This window comes from Seriola lalandi, unplaced genomic scaffold (genome assembly GCF_002814215.2).
Source record: "Seriola lalandi dorsalis isolate HSWRI2012SDOR001 ecotype SW California unplaced genomic scaffold, Sedor1 jcf7180002054959, whole genome shotgun sequence".
NCBI lineage: Eukaryota > Metazoa > Chordata > Actinopteri > Carangiformes > Carangidae > Seriola > Seriola lalandi.
In genome coordinates, this window is record NW_019525510.1 from 157210 (window position 1) to 173153 (window position 15944).

The 15944-nt window shown below is 40.5% G+C and overlaps 1 protein-coding gene across 1 annotated transcript in view; it reads right to left on the reverse strand.

Moving 5' to 3' along the window:
- Positions 1-670: 670 nt before the first annotated feature.
- The window catches only part of kiaa1549lb (KIAA1549-like b), a 53124-nt gene continuing 37850 nt past the window's right edge, over positions 671-15944 (reverse strand). Inside the window, exons 7-15 of the mRNA XM_087170781.1 lie at positions 12890-12949; positions 10607-10758; positions 9898-10069; positions 9224-9387; positions 8145-8180; positions 6387-6577; positions 3222-3352; positions 2125-2249; positions 671-904 (exon numbers count right to left, since the gene is read on the reverse strand). Coding sequence (XP_087026907.1) covers positions 671-904; positions 2125-2249; positions 3222-3352; positions 6387-6577; positions 8145-8180; positions 9224-9387; positions 9898-10069; positions 10607-10758; positions 12890-12949 — 1265 coding nt within the window. The remainder of the gene's footprint in view (positions 905-2124; positions 2250-3221; positions 3353-6386; positions 6578-8144; positions 8181-9223; positions 9388-9897; positions 10070-10606; positions 10759-12889; positions 12950-15944) is intronic.

The following is a 15944-nucleotide window of genomic DNA, read 5'->3' on the forward strand; positions in this document are numbered from 1 at the left end:
AATATGCATATCAGCAAACATGCTCTGACATGATCTCTCCAGCTGGGGGAATGTACTGTATGTTGTTGGTGTAGCTAATCAGCCACACACTAATTTCGACAGCAAATAGCTGCTAAAATCCTTATCTTGCTCACCAGGGTGGGATATAAACATAGCCATCCAACCCCTCACTAACACACAAGCCGAAATTCAAAAGTTGCTTTCTGTTCCGAGTGCAGCTGGTATGGGGGCATGTTAATCTGGTGTGGAAAAGACTGTTTGCACACTTGACCTAAATCTGTAATATCCAAAGACAGTCCATCTTTATGTGCATCTGTAAAGAGGAAGCAGGACAGAACCAGCATAGTGGACCATCCAACACCCTGCCAATCCTCTTATCCCCATTATGGAAGCTCAGGACTTGCATCAAACTAATCAGACAGACCTGATGGGTCTCTCAATGCCTGCTAAGACAGGATAATGACAACATTAGAGGGGACAGTTTCACTTATCTATGAGCTAATTAGACAAGGCAGGGGTCAGCAGTTACGGATAACTGCCCATGGTGAGAAGCCCAATCAAACTGTGTCCATGTATGGGAGGTCTCCTCCCCACCCTAATGCGAGCAAGGATTTTCCTTTCTGTTTACACTCAGTCAAACCCAGGTTCCACTTGCTTTTCCATTCTCCCCTCACCTCCTGTGAGACTTGACATAAGTGGAACCTCGCTCATCATCAGGCTCCAGTGGTCTGCCATGCTCACCGGCTGCCCTCTCATGACTGTGCCGCTGTCTCTGCGCCAGGGCTCGACTGCTGCTGCTGCCGTCGGTGGAGGGGAAATCATAATAGCCCTTCCTCTTAGCCTTCAGCCTCAGCTTGTTCCTGTAGTGCTCAATGTCTGACTTCTGCTTCAGAGCCAAGTTCACCTGTAGAGAGGAAAGAGCGCAGGATGCAAAGGAACATGGGGAGATCAGAATGGAAACGGACGCGAGGTTCTTCTTGCGGTGCGTGGTATGGCTCTGCTTTGTCTTCGAGGGCATGTGTGGATGAAAGATCAGATTGTTCGAGAGAGAGAAGCTCTAAAAATGAAACTGTTATGCAATAATCAGTCAGAAAGATTCAAAACTTATTATTTTTCATGTTTATTATACGGCATCAAAATTACAGATGGATTAAATGAATAATAAAAACAAAGTGTTCTGCATCATGTTACTGAACCAACTGTTTTCAGCTGTTCTTTGATCTGGTAATAACAGTCAGTTTTCACTGTAAAGGTTGTATTATATAATCTTCTGTGCGATAAGCTTACAATATATATAAAAAAATCATATTCTAAAATAGAGAAATGGCAGGAATATGTTGGTGATTAGTGTTGCAGTTTCATGCATAAAATTTGCCTAATCTTACCATACCGTATCTTACCCAATCATGTAACTGATTTAAAATAATGCTGTCATTTTTTCTATTTAATTTCACATTATTGATGCATGTTTTACAGCCCCTGAAATCTATTCTACATTCATTTAAATATTCAATAACGGAATAAGCAAAAAATCAAAATAAAAGTTTGGGGGGAAAAACATTAAGTATTTATTAAGAATTTAACACTCAAAAATGTGTTTCTTCAGGACTGTGACAGTGTCATCATCATGATTTGACTGACACAAGCAAATGACGCCACAACTGTATAACATTTTGATTCAAATCTTCCATCTCAACTTTTTTATAGTGTTTTTTTTTTTTTGTGTGTGTGTGTGTGTGGCAATCAAAAATCCCGCACGCTTTCTGACCTGCAACAAACTATTTAATGCAACGTTTCGGTCCTAGACCTTCATCAGTCAAAAGGACTGAAACGTTGCATTAAATTCTTTTCCTGCAAGTCAGACAGTGAGCGGGATTTTCTGATTGCCACTTTGGATCGACTCATCCTGTTCCTACGCACCTGCCTCACAAAATATATGTACAAAGTTTTCTCCTGCTTTAGTGGTTTTTTTTGTGTGTAAAATCGTGTTTTTCATAGAGAAAATAGATTTTCAGGGCTTTCAATAGATGAGTGCACAGATGTTCGATTGTTTGTGTCTTTATTTGCATCTATGGGCATGTCAGTCTGCATATCTCTACAATCAGATGCGTGCATGTGCATCACCTCTCCATTGACAATGGCTGAGTCCTGGCTGCGGTCAGACGATGCAGGGTGTGAGTAGTTAGGCTGAGCCACCATGGGCTTTATGGAGATGAGCTGCAGGGAGCCAGAGGAGGTGTCATATGGATCTGAAGAACAGAGAGGGAGTTCACTCACAAAGAGACTACAAATACCTCTAATCATTACATTGTCAATCAAAGAGGAACAAACTGTCACAATCCCTCTTTGTCTCTGTGTCTGCCTGTCCCCCATCACCACCACCACCACCACTCTCTTGCTCTCATCACCTTGTATCTCTGTGGCTGACACTGTGGGATTATGTCAAACATCAGTCGTCTGCATCAGCAAATGAAGTGGTGGACGGAGACAATAGATCACAAAGATAGTTTTGGCTTCCAAGGTTGCGGCAATGCATCTCTGTGATAGATGAAAGAAACTGACTTTGCACTTTTATTCCTTATCTGACATCAGACAAACTGGATTCAGTTCTAGTTTCACTTAACTCAGCTGATGAATTATTCAAATCCAGCCATTAAGAAAATCATAATCTCGAGAGCGCAATCCAATTTATAAGCAGAGTATAAATTGATTAATTTAACTCACACCCACCACATGTGGAACAGCTAGCTTCAGTGGACAAGAATAGAACAGCGAATAACTCAATGTGTGAAAGGCTTTTACTTAGAAGAGCATGTGAGACTTCATATGCTCTTTCTGCATCTTTTATTTTTGTGTGTGTGTGTGTGTGTGTGTGTGTGTGTTTGTGCGCCTGTATGTGTTTCTGCCACTGTGTCACAGCATCCACTACTCTGACATACTGTATCATGTCAGCAGAGCGGCTGTCTCATGTATATTCATCAGGTCCATCTCTGCTTACTGCTGAGTGGCTACCTTTCTGGCTTTAAAAAAAAAAAAGAAAAAAAAACTGCAGTGCCTTTCTCTTACGGAACCTGCGTGCATGAGAAACAGACACATTTGTAGAAGTTTGTCATGCAGGAGAGAACTGGAAAAGATTTTTGGCATTTGTGACACACCTGACCTTGCCTGCGAAGGAGCTGTAGAATAAATTATTTGTATTTGCATCACCGTGCGACTCTCACCATCCCTCTTGTGCGTCTCCTCCTTTGTCAGTTTCTGCTGTGCTGTGACTTTCGGCACTGTCAAGCCCCTGCTGGAATTCAGCTTCTCTGATTCGTTGCTGATGACGGAACCGTCCTCACTCGGCAACTTGCTGCAAGTAACCATAGCAACAGGAAAGGCGGTGAGCTCTCAGGAAGCTGGGCACGCAGCCAGGTTATGTCATCCTTTCCTTTAACAACCTCACCTTCCTCTCCCCCTCTCTTGAGCCTGAGTCCAGTAAACATGATAAATTATTATTGTATTTTTTTTTTGCATAATGAAAAACTAGGGGTTCATAGTGAAGCCACCACTGCACACTGCCTGTATATGAAGTACACCAGTCGAGTTGAGACTATTCAGTCCTTTGTGTTCAGGTTTTGTTAATTGATACCGACTAGTTTTACAGTGAAATGAAAAAATCAGCTGATTGTCCAAAAAACGGCAACAACAGCATAAAGACCAAAAGACATCAAACAGCCATCAGCTGGTCAAGTTTCAAATTTTATGATAATGAATTTTAAATCTAGTGTTTCCCTTTCTGAATGATGTGTGTTTGTATGTGTGTGTCTCTGTACATTTATCTGCATGTCTGCATTTGTGAACATTGTGCATTTTTATGTTCATGTGTCTTTCCCCATACATGCTTTGTGGATGTACTGTGTTTCAAAACCAGTGTGCGTTCATGTCCTGGGTGAAGCAAGACTGGTCCTTTAATTGGACAAACAATTGCTTTATCCAATTCTTGTTTCACTAGCTTCAAACGCTGTACTGTAGTTGGAATTAGAGCTGATCAAGCAGCGGCTCAGAGGACCACGAGGCTGACAGTGACATCAAAGCGCCATGGTCTATCCCCTAATTGTCTGGTAAAAATGATAACAGCAAAGGGAGACAGTGGAACAGCGGCTGCCCTCCCCTGCTCTCGTTGAGGCAGCGCTGCAGAGAGCTAGCTCCATGCAACAGTCACAGGCTCGACAAAGACGTGTAATGTGTAAAAATTAATTGAGGTGTACGGGAAACGTTTACATTGGCTGTTTGAGAGTATGTTTGATCCTGTCTTGGTGTTTGGAGGCGAACAGATGAGTGACTTAAGTACAAAAGAAGGGATGACAATGGGCATCTAGGGACAGATGTCATTTCAAACACGCAGTGCAACAGATGAATGACAGATTTCACCTTCAGTCAGATGTCAAAGAGAACTGTGAACCTAAACCTGATTGAATGAACACAGCATTCGCTTGTCCGTCACTGATCTTAGCATCAAGTAAAGAGCTAAAGTCAGGATGTCTGCTTTTCCACTAGCTATGACATATGCTGCACAGTTGCAAATAAATATAAAAGATAAATGTATAGATAAATCTACTAGTGGACTCCATTATTAAACTGGAAAATCACAGCAACTGCTCTAAAAGTGCTAAGTAAAACTGAGGCTAGAAACACTCGATGTACATACTTAGTTCATATAACCGTTGTACAACTGTTTTGAGGGGACATTAAACCCAAACACTAATCATTGTTCAATATTTGATTTGACATGCATCTGTTGGGCTTAAAGCATTATGATTTAGTGTTTTTTTTTTTTGTTTTTTTTCAAATTTTCATCTTATAATGAAAACTAGGCTTGTGAGATGTAATCTACCTTTGTGTGGCTACCAAGAGTCCACCAGACTTAAGCTTATTAAACGTGCCACATACTACAGCATATCTTATCTCTTGGTTTTCATGTATGATGCTACGTTACTATCACTTTATGTGATGAGTACTTTATGAAAAAGCAGGGAAGACGTATAGCTGGTTGAAAAACTGAGAAATTCTTATGAATGATTACATCTTCAGACATGATCTCATTAAAAGATAGGAACCTTTAAGACCAACATTTTGATAAACAACAAATGAAAAACTTTTGTGCCCCCCAAAGGCTCCAAAATCATCACTGGAGGTCCATAGATTCCCTATTCTGTCATATAAATTTTATTGGATCTCATTATCCTACATCGCTTTGAAAAATGATGCCCTTTTGCTTTAACTTGATTTAATAATTTAACATGATTTAACATAGCAATTCATTTCGGAAACACCGCCGCTGACTCTCAGATGGGGAAAATGGTTAATTTCACCTGCCCGAACAGCGAGCTCAGTTAATGGCTGCCTATCGTTCAGCATCAGGGTAGAACGAGGACAGACAATAGGGCTGGAGGGATCTTTGTGTTTTATTGTTTTGCCTCTCTGTATGCGACCCAGGAGCTTTCTGACAGAGCAGTGGTGCAATCCTTGACATAACACACACACACACACACACACACTGTAAACAAATATATTACACTTTGGATGCTTGCCATCAGTCTCTAGTGATGGAGAATTCTGTATAGACTATCATCTGGCTGTGGAAGCAACATCTTTCCTTCTAACCTGGCAAAATGTTAACGGAGACAAATACGCCTCAGTCTGGCCTTTCCTCTGCGCTCATCTTAAAGTCGACATCTTTTGCCAAACCAGTGTTAAGGATCTAAGAATATATTATAAACAATAACTGCAGTGTTATTATAGTACATATGTAAAAGTGAGGAGAATTTAAATGTCAGTTCCACTCTAAAAACTGTAAATGCACTTCAGTGCGCTGACTTTGATCACCTTGCATTTATCCAAAATGAAGTACTTAAAAGATGAGTTCTAATAAACTTAAATTATGTTTCCCGTGAAGCTGCCTCAGATTATTCCATATCCATACACACAAAAATCTGTAGACAAACACATCTTTCTAAATCAACTGTCTCCTCATCTTTTAATGTTTTTTTGCATCCTTGATTGATTTGTAAATAGATTATAACTGTGATCATTAATAATCATGCAGTGTTTAATCTTACCTCCAAAACAAAATAGATCACATTCTTTGCTAGACCACATGTCAGTAAGGTATTTCTTCACCTACAGAAAATCCAAAATAAAACTTTATTCTAAGGCCGACATCATCTAGATAAATTCCCGATTTTATTTTAACACACTAACAGTGTTGTTCAGTCAGTTAAGTCCTTTGTCCTGTAAAACATGAAAATTGTCTAAAAGTAAAAGTTGTAGTTATTAAAGTTAGTTTTTTTTTGGTGATAAAGATTACAGCATAAGGAGGTGAATATGCATAGAGATAATGATACCTTTTGTGTCTGTCAGCAGTGAGGCTTTTCTTGTTGGCAGTTCCGTCTTGCTGCAGGGCCTTTTCAAGTGAAAGTGGTGTGTCCCGAATTTGTAGGGACATCACTAAGGTATCCTGACTGACAGGAAGAGTCTCTTCATCTCCTCCCTGTTGTCCCAGATGCTGTTTGGCATAGTCAAAACCCTGGACTGGCTGGTGGACAGGTTGAGTCAAAATGGAGAAAGACAAAAGAGGTTGCTTAAGACTGATATCCTTCTGCATACCTGTGGTCATAAAAAGTTATTATTAATGGCTGAAACAAAGAGATGTACACTAGCCAACCAGAAGTGTCACATAGACAGACATCTCAAGATAGCTCAAAAGTGTATCTTTTTAAAAGATGTCCAAAGGATTTAAGGAACTGAACTAGGATGACTGCGCTGCACTGCCTTGAAATAGATAAGCACAGATTTAACTGAGGCCCTTTTTCATCCTCTTCCAAATTCTTGTCAAATAAATGACTCGCAGTGGGCGGTGACAAGATGAGATTTGCTGACTTTCACAGAAATATAGTAATGAAGTTAAAATGTTAGAACGCATTAGAGGATAAGAGGGAGGAGGAAGAGGACTCATGGTGTTCCACCTTACATGTTCTTCCATAAATATGTCCACGTTTATAGGGAAAGGTTCATAAGGGGCCAAAGGAGTTCAAATCCTTCACACTAATACACACACACAAACACACGCACACACACACATACACACACACACACACACACACACACACACACACACACACACACACACACACAGTGAAATATTTAGGACCACTCTAATCGCAGTGTCATAAATTGTCAGACACAAGTCACAGCTTCAGTGCAGCCAAGCCATGGTGCAAGATCGTTTGGCTTACAGACAGTGAGAGTAACACAGAGGGGGTACTGCAAGACCCTCATTTAAATTTTAGGAGTCACTATCTTTGAGCACGATAAGAATTTTCCTAGATTTTTACATAACTTATTAGAAAGAACCGACAACATACAGTGCCTAAAATGTTGGTTTATCAGAAGACACTCAGGGGTTTGTTCATATCTGGAGCAATTAAGGTTTTTGCTGTTGCTTTTACATGATGAGACTTCGCAGGACCTAAGAGTTTCTGTAATATTAACTGCTGTGAAAGTAGTGCTGAAGTTGCTGTGTAATATAGAAGATTTTATTGCTTTCTGTCTAATGATATTTCATAAATAAAGCAGGGGGACATGCTGAGTGTTATACGCTGCATTTTTATTATTCTACAATGATGTCTAACAGTGAACCACTGCACACAAAAAACAACAGACATGGAGGTGGAGAAATAACTTTGATTAGGGCATTGTGACACCCTTGACGCAACAATAATTGAAACAGTGTTCAATCTTCTCAACTCAAAACAAACAAGTGTCAGCACACACACCGACACACACACTCATTATGCTTGAAAAACAGATCTCCATAATAACCATTCTCTGTAAAGCTTAGTATTTCAAATTTGCTATCTGGAGACTGATGTAAGAGGAATAGGTAATACCTGCCTTTCATCCGAGAAAATTCTCATTGTGAAAGGTTTGTTTCTCCAAAGTGCTGTTGTATCCTTACTTTTCATCAGCACAGCTGGATTTATTGAAATATATCAAAGGTGATGTGTGCACAGAATCCCATTCAAATCCTACTGTTGGCACAGCTGAGCCCTACAGATGAAAACAGAGATCGGTAATGAGAGGATACAGACAAAGGCAGATACCTGGTGATAATAGCCAACGTCTCTCCGATACGCCATCTGAAAGTGAGAGAAAGAGAAAATGTTTTTAACCTGTGTGTGTGTGTGTGTGTGTGTGTTGTTGTAAGCTTCACGATTGACCATGAACCTGGCCAATGGATTAACACAGGTCATAGAGATGCTATTACACAGACAATACAAAACATTATACAGAAATCAAAACAAACTATATAAAATTCAGTTATCTTGGGAACACTTCATTTCCATTATTTCCTAATATTTTCTTGAAAGTTTTCTGGAAAGAAGCATGGAGTTTACTAATTACACAGAACATAGAGAATAAAGTCTGGGACAGTTATTTTAGTTTAATTGGTTATGTTGATTTTTTTATTCATTTGCAGAGGGATTTCCATGAAAGATATTGCTCCATTTAAATCACAGTAAATATCTAGTCATCATTCATAATTTGAGAACTTGAAAACTATCATGTGTACCAACTGATCTTTACTCTCTATTCAACTATAATTAAAAAAAACGGTTACATGGTTCTATCTGGGAAACTTCCAGGAAATTATTTGGAATTTAATCAAAAACGTAAAGTGTTACCTTTATCTGTATAGGAAAAGTCACCCACACATTGATTATTGCAGACTTTCATCCCTCACTGACATACTGTTTACTGTACCACACACTCTGCCTTCTGTAGCTATAAAGTCACAAATGCCTAATCTAAGGCCACCAGTAATAATTATTTTCATTATCAATTAATCTGCTGATTATTTCCTCCCATTATTCAATTAATCAGTTTGTAATCAATTGTCTAAAACTACAGAAATGAGTCAATTTCCCAGAGCCCAAAAGCTTCCAATATCTTGTTTTGTCTGACCAACAGTCCAAAATCCAAAGAAGTTTCTAATGATTTAAACCCAATAGAGGAAGCAAATTATTACATTTGAGGAGCCTGAAAAACACAATGCCTGAACAATACATACAATACAACAAAACAATGAATCAATTATCAAAGTAAGCTGGTATGATCATCATTTTGACTCTAGTCTACTTCAAGAAGGACAGGTAGATACACAGAGAGGAAAGGGAGATACCTTAGCTCGAGGATTGAGGTTGCCAATGGCATCAGCTTTGAAGTCATTTTTATTCTTCCTGCACAGCACAGCTGTGATGATGATGATAATGAGTGTTACTACAGCGATGGGGGCCAAGACTGCAGCGATTATCCAAAGGTTATTAGGAGGGTTCTTGACCACGGCTGAAAAAAGAGAAACATATATCATTCAATAGACTAATCAATCTAATTCAATAGTAAGTCCATTGACCGGTTCATGGGAAATGTAATACGCAGCCTGCTTTTCCTGCTAAAACACACAGAAGCATCCATCACACCCACGTTAGGTGACACTGAATACAGTTCAACCTGATATGCAGAGAGCCTGATTCAGCTACTGTAGACGACAACCCAAGAGAGAATGCAGCATTTTCTCTCTCCTGCTCTCTCTTGACCAACTCTGTCTCACTCTCTCCCCCCTTCACATCGCAGTGAGCAGCACTGCAGCCAAAACAAACAATGTCCTGCCGGGAGCGTTTCAGGGAGATTAGAGAGCAAAGAGCTTTCTCAACCTTTTCTTCTTCTCCCTTCACCCGAGCACAAGCTCGTCCTTCGGAACTCAGCATGAGTCATGTGTTTTGCTTTGCATGTCTGTCTGTCAGTGTTTCTGTCTATTTGCTTACTTGTCAAATGCTAGAACTATGCCGTGCTTACGTTCTGCTTGCAGCTGGACAAAGTAGCCCAGGGTGAGCGCCATGGTCTGAGAGTCCACTGTGTTCAGGACTTTGGCAGCTGACGTGCCTGTTAGAGGAATGCCGTTGTGCTGGACGTAGTAGGTCATCTCTGCTGGATTCTTCAAACCTGACACCCTACGGATGCTCACCATCTGATTGGAAAAGAAAAGAAATGGCATACACTCAATAGATTCAACATCAGCTGCAATTGAATGCCCGGTTCGTTGTAATTAAGCAGCTTACATTTCAGAAAACACGAGTAAAACCATGTATCTAGGCAGAGAGGCTCGTGAGAGGAAGAAGCACATGGACAGCAGAGTGTACTTGTTTAGTAAATCATTCAACCTCTGACTTGTTTTGATGAGCAATTAGCAGATGATGAGCTGAGAAGCTCCCTAATTATGAGGGGCTGACCACAAGCAATCATACAAGCGTGTGCAGAAGTGCGTATCAAAGTGTACATCTCATGAAATATTCATAGTGTAAGAAATAAGCCAACAAAACTATTGGACTAATGCTTCAATTAGCCTTCAGACTGACATGCCAGGGCATTCAGGCAGAACATCAGAATAAGAATCTAAAAATGACTGATTGTTTTCACTCTCTAACGCTGTGCATCCTAGACTGTTTGTTCTTCCAAAGAAACTCAGACCTGGCATTCCCTGAGGGCCGCCGTGCCAGTTTCTTACCTGCACAGTGTAGCTGCCTACAGCAGTGGCTCGTCTAAAACGAGTGCCCTGCTGGCCTGCCAACACAAACAACTCTGCCAGCCGCTGCTCCATCAAACTGGCAAAGCTTTGGTACTGTCCCTCCAGGCTGGCGTTATCCACATCCTGGATCACTGCAAATGTAGACGAAAGGAAGATGATGGCCAGATGGTTGTTAAAAGAGAAAATAAATTATTGGCTTTGAGAGCGAGCACAAACAAAGAAGGGATAGAGGCAGAATTAGAAATGTGTGTGTATGATTGACAAAGACAGACTTGAGCATTTTCAAATTTTTATGCAGCAATCTATGTACCCATTTGCTGTAAATACACAATGATTTTATAGGTATTTAACTGACAATCTTCAATTAAAAAAAAAAAAGAAAGCTTCGGCAAACCAACACATCATCACTCATCATGAAGGGCCAAACGATCACATCTGAAGGCAAGATCTTCCCAAAAACTCATATCACCCTCTTTTTAAACACACAATCACAATCCACAATCTGAACAGTGATCTTTCTTCCTTATTTTGAAATGTACTGTCGATTATAATTCAGATTAGAACCAGTCTATGGACTTGCGCTGCATTAAAGACACTGTTTTCAAAATGGTCATGTGTATCAGTGTCTTAAATCCCACATTGTCCACAGCTTTGACTGTATTTTTTTCGAATGCTCCAAGGTGTAGGTCACTGATAACTGTTTATGTTTCTGGACCTTGTGAGATACAGATGAGTGCGGTTGCATGTTCCTTCAGATACTTCCTTTTAAGGCGGTTGAATAGATTTGGTCATTCTACCTCCCTGAGGTTCCGACTGTTGCACAACGTTTAATGATAACTTTGCTTTGAGAAACACTGACTATGCATAGCCGAACCACTGAGACACTGCTGACGCCGAGTCCTTTGTTGGCACCAGCTTGTCATCCGCCATGCTGCAAGCTCACGTTGAAATGTTTTTCAAATATGTCACGTGTGAAAGAGACCCTACGATAGAGACGTGATAAAATTTGGCCAATCAGCACAGCCATCTAGTAGGCAACCATTCCGTTGGGTTGTGATCGTAGCATTTGGGTAGATCAAGCGCAGTTGGTAAACTATCATGATCTCTACAATGCGCTTGAAAACGAAGCAGACGTCTTCAAAACTGACTGTGATGTAAAATCGTCAGATCAGCCACCCTTATCTGAAAGGTTTGGTGGGAGGGGATCCAGACGCTGTCTGACTATCTGACAGGCACTTCACTTAAAGCACACTGACTCCACACTGACAAACATTCTATACTAATATATTATACACCTCTGTTAGTTTCACCAAGACCCTGACAGTAACTTTGCCATCCAAGCCAGTAGCCTGGATTTTCTGCCACCCCTACTTAAGTTAGATGTCAAACTTTCGCGACTTACTGAGCAGATTGTTGTGTTTTTCCGCTTTGTGATTCTTTTGAGACCTACAGAGGATTTCCAGCATTTATGGTTTCATAGGAAGCTCATGTTGCTCTGTATGTCTAATCGAAATGTAAGAGAGAAATTTGCTATTGGCCATAACAACTTGATAAGCTAAAGATGAATAACGAGTTGGAAGATTGTTTTGGAGTCTCTCTGTCCGGCAGTGGTCAAACATCAGCCAATGCAGCTGTAATCTGTTCTGTTTTAACAACAGTTGAAAAGCAGTAATCCTGGTTGTACATCTTGTTCAGTGTGACTAAATCCCATTATCTAGGGGATGACCTTGAACTGACTCGGCCTTTCATCGCAGTAAGTGCAGGGTTAAGAGCTTCACAGGCTGATCTGAGAGGCCCATCCATTATACAGTAAAGCAGTGTGGGTGCCTTTGAACACTGAAGTGTATTCCTTGTTGCTCAGTCTATGTAGTCATCCATAAAGCTCACAGAGTAAATACTAAACAACAAACCACCCAGGAGTCCTATGCAGATAATCACTCCTGTGAAAAGAGGCAGTTTAGATTATAAACATAAGCAGATGTATTATGTCTTGAAGTTTCCATAAATAGCGCCCAGCATGAAATCCACAGCTGAATAGGTGCATGTCTGCCACACACATCCTGTGTTCAAGTGTTTTCTGTGCCATGAAGTAGTGCAGAAAGAATCGCTCGAATTTGACAACTTGTCAAATGTGTACCACTGGTGATTCATAAACAGATATCATGCTCACAGTAGCACAAGAGGACCAAAGAAGGATTTTCTTTGCAATACAATGGGTAGATTCCCCCAGAGGGTGTTATGGTTTTTCATATGCATCCCTACCTGTGATAACCCAAAAGTCTCTGGTTGCAATGGAGGTGTTCAGATTGTGATACTCCAGTGCTGCAAAGACGAAGACAAAAAACAAACATTATCATTAGCCCAAATAAACATTCAATCTTTGATTACTCTTCATAAACCTCTTTTATCTATTTTTTGTTGTTATGTAATCACTTTATTTTTGCTGTAGCAAAAGACATAATCATATCAAAATACAGTTTAAAATAAAAAAGTAAAACTGAACATGAAAGTGAAAATAAATTAAAAAAATTAGAGAAAAAGGTAAAAAACCTTTAAAAGAAAAAGAAAAACCTACAGATAGAATGTAAAGTAAAATACAAAATATTACCTGATCATCTTCTCACACTGCAGTGTATTTTACATTTGGCTTTACAAATTTCTGTTTTCATTTTACAGTTTCAAGCTGTTTCAGCCATTAGAATCAGTCTTTCATTTAATAAACTACAATCTAGAAAAAAAATACGAAATCATCAGGAACAATAACAAAATCATTTTCACTGCTGCAACTGTGTGATTATCATTCCAACAAGTGGTGCTCTCACTGGCCAGACATTTTGCTTTTGAGAAAACCAGTGCTTGTAAATCCAGGCCAAGTACACAAACACTTCTGAAACCTTTCATGAAGAAGAGGGACAGTTTACACTTTGGCGCATTTTGTGCGGTTGAGATCTCAGTTTAAAGCCTCGTTATCGCTGCATGTCAGACAAATACAGAAGCGAGGAGAGCTTTCAGCTGCCTGAGCTCTGGTTGTCTCTGTGTTCTCTTACATCTATTTCCTGCCTGATTACGCTCTTGTGCTGGAGGCTGGTGCAGTGTTTGGGGGAATGTTGTATCACTGGCCTGTGAAAGAAGACTCGCTACAGAAATGTACACTCAGGCATGACAGGACAGGAGGGGGGGGGGGGGGGGTAACAGTAAGGTCATTTAATGGAAAGGCTGTCAGCAAAAACTGTTCGATGCTGTCTATAAGTTTGAATCACGAGCCTCTGCATGTTGTGTGATGAGAGTCTGGGGGGACAAGAGAGAAGGAGATGAAAAAAGAAATGGGAAAAGAAACTTAATTCACAAACAGAAAACTATTATTAAAACAATATTTCATATTCTGCACCTGTAAAGCCGGTAGTTTTCAGTGATTGTTTAAGTCTAAAAAAGAGACATTTTGCCGACAGCCTTACTCATGTTCCACCTGAGAGACATCGTTGAAGAGCAGAGGGGGAGTGCACGGGCTGAACGCAGCAGTCCAGCCTACACAAGCATCACAGGAATGATGGAGTACTCAGTGCTACAAACAGGAGTGGTGTGAGATCCCTGGTCTTTTCTGTCAGAGCAGAGCCCAAGGTGGAATGAGAATCCCCCACTGTTAATTATTTACTGCGATAATTGGCTTTGAAGTGCGGAGGCAGCCACTGCCAGCATATGCTCACACCTCCTGTGAACAGTGTAATATCACTGATGGTGAGGGTACAAAACAAACAGAGCAAAATCACTGACACACTCTCTGTGGTTCTTTTGCTCCCCTTTCTTACTGGGTTTTCCTCCAGTTTCCTCTTCATTAGAGTCTCTTTGTATCTAGTTGCCTTCCTCTCTTCCCCTGATCCCCAACCGAATCGTCCCGCCCATGGGTAACTTCACTTTCTAATTTAATTCAATCACAACACAAAGTGAACTTCAATTTAATGCTCTCTAGCAGAGATTCTATTCATCTTGATTTAAACAGTGTGTGAACTAAAACTGCTGTCTTGCTTCAGTGATACTGATGCTGCATCGCAATTCAGGTGCTGCTTGCTTCGAAGGATTGAATTCAGCTGAGACATGCAACCTTCTATATCTGTGTCCTATGCTGCCCTCAGTATCCCATGATCCACTGCAGGCTGGACGACTGAGTAACGCAGCAATCAGGGAGTCCACATCTATCACATCCATAAAGGAGGATTATTCCATGGACGTATTTACCAGATTCTTGGTACATTCACCTGTACCAATTAAAAAGATACCGCAGGAGTCGAATGATCGAAGCCAACCATAAACACTACCTGTTAAATTGCTTGCCAGATGTTATTCGTGCGTATAAGATAAAACTAACACAGTAAACTATGAGTCACATTGAACTTGGCTGAGTTTACGAATGGTATTAACATAAGATTAACTTTATTAACCATATTTGGGGGAAATTTGAAATTTCACGCTTGCTTTTTGAAAGAACATTTGTGTTGAAGAGGGCAGCACTAACACACCATTCATTTTGGTCTGTGTGCTAAGCTAGATGTCTCACTGAGGAAGGAAGTTTGAGCCTTGCACATCAGCGCCTGGATAGACAGATACTTTCCAACCTACCCCTGCCTTCACAGCACTTGACTGAATGTGAACTTTTGGTTCTAAATTCTGCTAAATGTGGTCCAGCAATGTACACTCTGGGAGGTGAGAGAAGATCCATAGCCAATTTGCCCCATGGCACAGCAAGTGCTTCAAAAAAAAAAATAAAAAAAAAAAAGTGCTTTCAAGACTGCACTCAGCTAGATGATAATACAGGGAAACCCCGGGCTTAGTTCTTAGCTCAAGCAGCAACTCTGCTGTGATCCTGAGCATGATCTTGCATAGCCGATGCCCTGTTTTGTCAAAGTCCAAGACCAAAAACCGAAGACCACAGACCAACGTCTGGAGGAGTATTCAAAGCACCGCAGCTGGTTAGAACCCATTGGAATTAAACTAGCAAGACTTATTTCTGCTTGAACAGAAACCTAACCAGAGGTGCAATTTCCAGGCGTGGGGCTGTTCAAATGCACAGCCAATCTAATGGCTGCCTGTCTCCTTGACCTAAAGTGTCTTTATATAGATTTTCTCCACATTTCGTGGGGCTTGATTAGACAGAGATTTGGTTACACAGAACTACATTTTGTAAGACACTAAGACCACTTCTACACATATATAACCTTCAACACCATGTCCACACAGGAGGCCTAGCATGAGCAGCACATTAGCAGAGCAGCAGCAGCTTCACTCCTCTATAAATGTCTACACAGGATTTACAGAGCTGCAG